The sequence below is a fragment of the Procambarus clarkii genome, chromosome 18 (genome assembly GCF_040958095.1).
Source record: "Procambarus clarkii isolate CNS0578487 chromosome 18, FALCON_Pclarkii_2.0, whole genome shotgun sequence".
NCBI lineage: Eukaryota > Metazoa > Arthropoda > Malacostraca > Decapoda > Cambaridae > Procambarus > Procambarus clarkii.
The window spans coordinates 29,633,916-29,639,375 of NC_091167.1; the positions used below are offsets into that span (position 1 = coordinate 29,633,916).

The window sequence follows — 5,460 nt, forward strand, 5'->3', positions numbered from 1 at the left end:
GTCATGACACCGGGGTGTGTGTATTGTGGGTTGGTTGAGACGCGGTTGGATGTGTTTTATTTTTGTGTGCGTGTTCGAGGCTTGGTTGCGAGATGTGATTAAGGTGTTTCGTGGGCCGGGGTTTCGGGGTGATGTTTTGCAGTTCCTGTTCCTTTCCTTTCCTCAGGATTCCCGGCCTCTTCGGAACACCCTAAGTGTCTTGATCGCAGATTTTGTGTTTTGTGTGTGGGTTGGGCGGTGGGAGGGTTACGGAGTTAGTTGGGTTTTGGGTTTTCCGTAAGGACGGTTGCGTTTCACTTGTGGAATTTGTTGGTTGGTTTACTGACGCATAAGTTTGGTGTGATGTTCTGGGGTTAGTGGGTGAGTCAGGGGTTTGAGTGGCGTATGGTGGGGGTGTGTTGGGTTGCTGGGCCCTTTGGGTTGTGGGGTAGGTGTCCCCCCCCCCCCCCCCACCGTGGTGTGAAGTGTGTTTTGCGTGTGTGTGTGTTGTGTTGTTGTGCTGCTCCGTGTGTGTCTTTGGGTGTTTGTTTTGCGTGTGTGTGTTGTGTTGTTGTGCTGCTCCGTGTGTGTCTTTGGGTGTTTGTTTTGCGTGTGTGTTTTGTTTCTTTTTGCCGGTTCCTGCATGTTCCGGTGTGTTTTCATGTGTGTGTTGGGTGTGGTTCTGAGCTATGTTTCCCGGTTCCTGTATGTTCCGGTGTTTATTCCTGTTTGTGTAAGTGGGTGTGGCTGTTTTTTGTGAGTGTTTTTTTTTTATCTGGCTCCTGTGTCTTTATTTTCTTTGTGTGTGTATGCTTATGTTTCTTCCCAGTTCCTGCGTGTTCCAGGCCTGTTTTAATGTATGTGTTGGCTTTTTGCCCTTTACATGGGGGCCCTTCTGGCTTGGTTTTTCACCTTATTTCCCTTTGTCACTAGGTAGTTCTGTGTATAACTTTAATGTATATCTTTTGTGTTCCCTGTGTTCATACCATGTTTCATGTTTTGTGCTTGTTTTGTATTTCTGTTTTGTGTTTCTATTTGTTATATTCATATCCTTGACTCTATGCTTTTGGACCGTCCTTGTAGCCCATATGGGTTCATTTCTGTTCATTTGTACTGTTCTTTGCCATGTTCTTTGTAAGGTTATTTTTATTGTATTTATTGTACTTTTATAAATAAAATATGAAATATTTACACACACTTCTCCCACCTAGTAAGAGTCATACTCCCATCGGTAATATGTATGATGGCGCCAAGTTTATGTTAAGAATATTTTTTAAGTTTATACAGATGGGAGGGGGGGAGGAGAGGAAAGCCTAGTCCATGATTCAACACGGCGGGCGTCTGACCCAGCCGAGTATAGAGGATTCCCGCCAAGATTTTGGGAGATGCGGGGACACTGGATTACCCGCATATGGAAGAGTAAGGTGATTAGTTGCATGAAAGGAAGATTAGCCAATGTAGTAGTGATCTGAGGTCACGTGATTGGTGGAGTACACCAATCACGTGACCTGTACAATACAATATACCGAGCGGTAATTCCCAAGCGGGCGGGAAGACATCGTAGTCTCAAACTTCGAGCGAAGAGGAATCGTTTAAAACGAGCTCCGAGAATTTGATGAACTTTTCGTGTGCGCCGTGGCAGGTTGGCGTCCCCTCTTCAACGACCTGCACTTTCAAACCTGGTGTACTCTAAGTCTCGTTGCTATGGCATAATTGCTTAATTTAGCCTAATTCATCAAAGGGCACACAGCGGCTTCCATATGATCAATATGTTTCTAGACGTGAGCATTCCAGTGCTGGAGTGAGACCATTCTCTCACTGTCTCCACACGACATTAATATATAATTTTTTTGTCTTCATGTTTCTTATTGTAAAGGAGCATTATTTAGTTTATGGATGCTCACAGGGTTGTAGACACCTGCTGGGAGGAGGGTTGTATACACCTGCCTGGAGGCAAACATACAGGACGACGAGCAAGAGGAGCCACGACGCAACATGACAGGATCAACAGGAAGAATGTTCGCTCTGGGAAGTGGCTGAATCCGTCATGATCCGCCTTGTTTCATTCGCCGTTGCCACATACTCCGTATAGAAGTGTGTGCATCTGAAACAGTGGCTGAAAGTGAGAGAATGTTGGTGTTCTTAGGTGGCATTATAAAGCATCCGACTGGCAGCCAGTCCAATCCATGGCGACTGCCGGGCAAAGTGCCAGAGGTGTTGATTGGTAGACGGCCACAGCGAGACTGAGGAAAAACCAGTAACGTGTAAATAAAGGAAAACCGACTTGAGAATGGTCCAGGACGGACCGAAACGTCGTCGTCCCTTCACCTTCTAGTGTGTGGTCTGGTCAACAAATAAAGGTCGTTATTGACAAAATTACCACCCAAGTTATTGTATTCGTGGTACATCTTGATGGATTATTGTGATCTTGTGAACTCTTACGGTGGAAGATTTATACAGTTTAAGAGTATCAAGTTTATGATGATTAACCAGGACATATCTTTGTTGTAGTTACTGGAAATAATCATACATGTCTATATTGATTTAACAATTAATGACCATTGTATTTAGGGAGTAAAAGTTGCATGTCAGGTCTGACTCAGCAGATACTGGTAATGAATATATTTTTTTACAGGATTGCCTTCTGTAATCATCTCTCCCATCCCTGACCTTTAGTGTAATGGTTCTAGATTTAAGCTTAGTCATATAATCCAAGACTAGGACACATTGCTGATGACTGTCTTCACTGATAGTTCATGTTCCAAGTTCTCGATGTTTTGCTCGTTCTGAGGGAAGATCAGGTCTAATAGGCTTGGTATATCTCCTCTTTCTCGTGTGTCATCCTTCACATGTATTGATAAGTTACTTTCTATAACTTGCACAATTTTGGAACTGTAACCAAACCATCCAGCTATATAGTCGTAGTGGCTTAGTGCTTTCTCTTTGATAATTATCTTCCACTAATTTTGCTCTCCAGGTTTCTTCCTCACCATGGGGGATTCCACAACTCCCAGTCAACCTCTCCATGATTTAGGTTCCCCATGACCAGTAATTTAACTCTCATTCTGTGAGCTGTTGTTGCTGCTCTCTTCAGCTCATCTATGCATATCTTGCTGTAATAATCATCATTCCTATCAGGATCTTCTGCTGTTTGGTGTGTGTGTGTGTGTATTTTAAAAAACAACATAAACATATTTCTAGGGTATGGACGGTTGTTAGCTAGCAGGGGACAGTGAGGTACAGTTGGTGGAGAGACGCTCCCTGGCAGGGTGTCCAGGCAACACACCAGATAATCACCTCCCCATTGACTGGCGACGGCCAGAGGGTCCCCCCCACCACAGTGGAGCCCCCGACGACCACAGAGGGGCCCCCGACGACTACAGAGGGGCCCCTGACCACTGTCCTCCGTGGCTGCTTACACAAAAGGCCCCGCGCACACACACACACATACTTCCCCACCATCACAGTGACCACTGCCTCACACACACACTTCCCCACCATCACAGTGACCACTGCCTCACACACACACTGCAGATAACACACACAATAGTGCCTGCCGTCCCTCACCAACAAAAAGTGGTGTACTTATAACCACTGTCCACATCTAACGGACCGTCCCAGTTTAATGGTTCATCACTCAAACCGTCCCGTTTGGGCATCTTTGTGCGGACTCTGGTGATAATTGTAGGCGTCTCATCACTTGTGTTCAAGACTATAATTGAGCGCACACAATTTTGTTTTGTTTTAGCTTCTCCAGTCTTTTGGCCGAGGTGAAAACGGCTGAGTGTGGCTTATGATGAGCGACTTGGTAAATGCTTTGAATTTCTCCACGCTTGCAGTTGCTGTTTTGTGTTGATGATGGTAAGCGGTGCCCCGGATGTCTTCACTGTCATGTTGCCGGTACTGTTATGTTGCCGGTACTGTTGTGTTGCCGGTACTGTTATGTTGTCGGTACTGTTGTGTTGCCGGTACTGTTGTGTTGCCGGTACTGTTATGTTGCCGGTACTGTTGTGTTGCCGGTACTGTCATGTTGCCGGTACTGTCATGTTGCCGGTACTGTTATGTTGCCGGTACTGTTGTGTTGCCGGTACTGTCATGTTGCCGGTACTGTCGTGTTGCCGGTACTGTCATGTTGCCGGTACTGTTGTGTTGCCGGTACTGTCATGTTGCCGGCACTGTTGTGTTGCCGGTACTGTTATGTTGCCGGTACTGTTGTGTTGCCGGTACTGTCATGTTGCTGGTACTGTCGTATTTCGAGTACTGTAGAGAAAGTACTCTCAGTAGTACTAGCAATATGTTCCCTCCACAGACCTGCATCAAGAAAGAGAAAAAGATGCAGATTGAAACAGGAACGGCGTTCCCCTCCATAGCCGAAGAATATGAATTGCGGAACTTGAACGCCCCACCGTACCGTAAGAACGCCCCACCGTACCGTAAGAACGCCCCACCGTACCGTAAGAACGCCCCACCGTACTGTAAGAACGCCCCACCGTACCGTAAGAACGCCCCACCATACTGTAAGAACGCCCCACCGTACCGTAAGAACGCCCCACCATACTGTAAGAACGCCCCACCGTACCGTAAGAACGCCCCACCGTACTGTAAGAACGCCCCACCGTACTGTAAGAACGCCCCACCGTACTGTAAGAACGCCCCACCGTACTGTAAGAACGCCCCACCGTACTGTAAGAACGCCCCACCGTACTGTAAGAACGCCCCACCGTACCGTAAGAACGCCCCACCGTACTGTAAGAACGCCCCACCGTACCGTAAGAACGCCCCACCGTACTGTAAGAACGCCCCACCGTACCGTAAGAACGCCCCACCATACTGTAAGAACGCCCCACCGTACCGTAAGAACGCCCCACCGTACTGTAAGAACGCCCCACCGTACTGTAAGAACGCCCCACCGTACCGTAAGAACGCCCCACCATACTGTAAGAACGCCCCACCGTACCGTAAGAACGCCCCACCGTACTGTAAGAACGCCCCACCGTACTGTAAGAACGCCCCACCGTACCGTAAGAACGCCCCACCGTACTGTAAGAACGCCCCACCGTACTGTAAGAACGCCCCACCGTACCGTAAGAACGCCCCACCGTACTGTAAGAACGCCCCACCGTACCGTAAGAACGCCCCACCGTACTGTAAGAACGCCCCACCGTACTGTAAGAACGCCCCACCGTACCTTAAGAACGCTGCGCCATACCAATGATACTCTTCAAGACACTATAGTGCTCTCTAGGGTGGAATATTGTTGCACACTAACAGCCCCAGTCAAGGCCAGGAGAAATGGCTGATCTGGAGAGCATGCAAGGATCATTTACTGCTAGAATCCACTCGATGAAACATCTAAATTATTGGGGCCGCTTAAAATTGTTATATCTGTGTTCCTGTCTGTGTATATCTAATATTTTAGAACGCAGACGGGAGACATAGATAATAATTTACACTTTGAAATTATTTGAGGGACTAGTTCCA

The 5,460-nt window shown here is 47.3% G+C and overlaps 1 protein-coding gene across 1 annotated transcript; it reads left to right on the plus strand.

The window, feature by feature from the left end:
* The first annotated feature begins 4,273 nt into the window (after nt 1-4,273).
* Nucleotides 4,274-5,194, plus strand: LOC138366050 (MAGE-like protein 2). Its single transcript, XM_069326775.1, has one exon. The coding sequence runs from the start codon at nt 4,274-4,276 to the stop codon at nt 5,192-5,194; it is 921 nt and encodes a 306-aa protein (XP_069182876.1).
* Nucleotides 5,195-5,460: the final 266 nt, after the last annotated feature.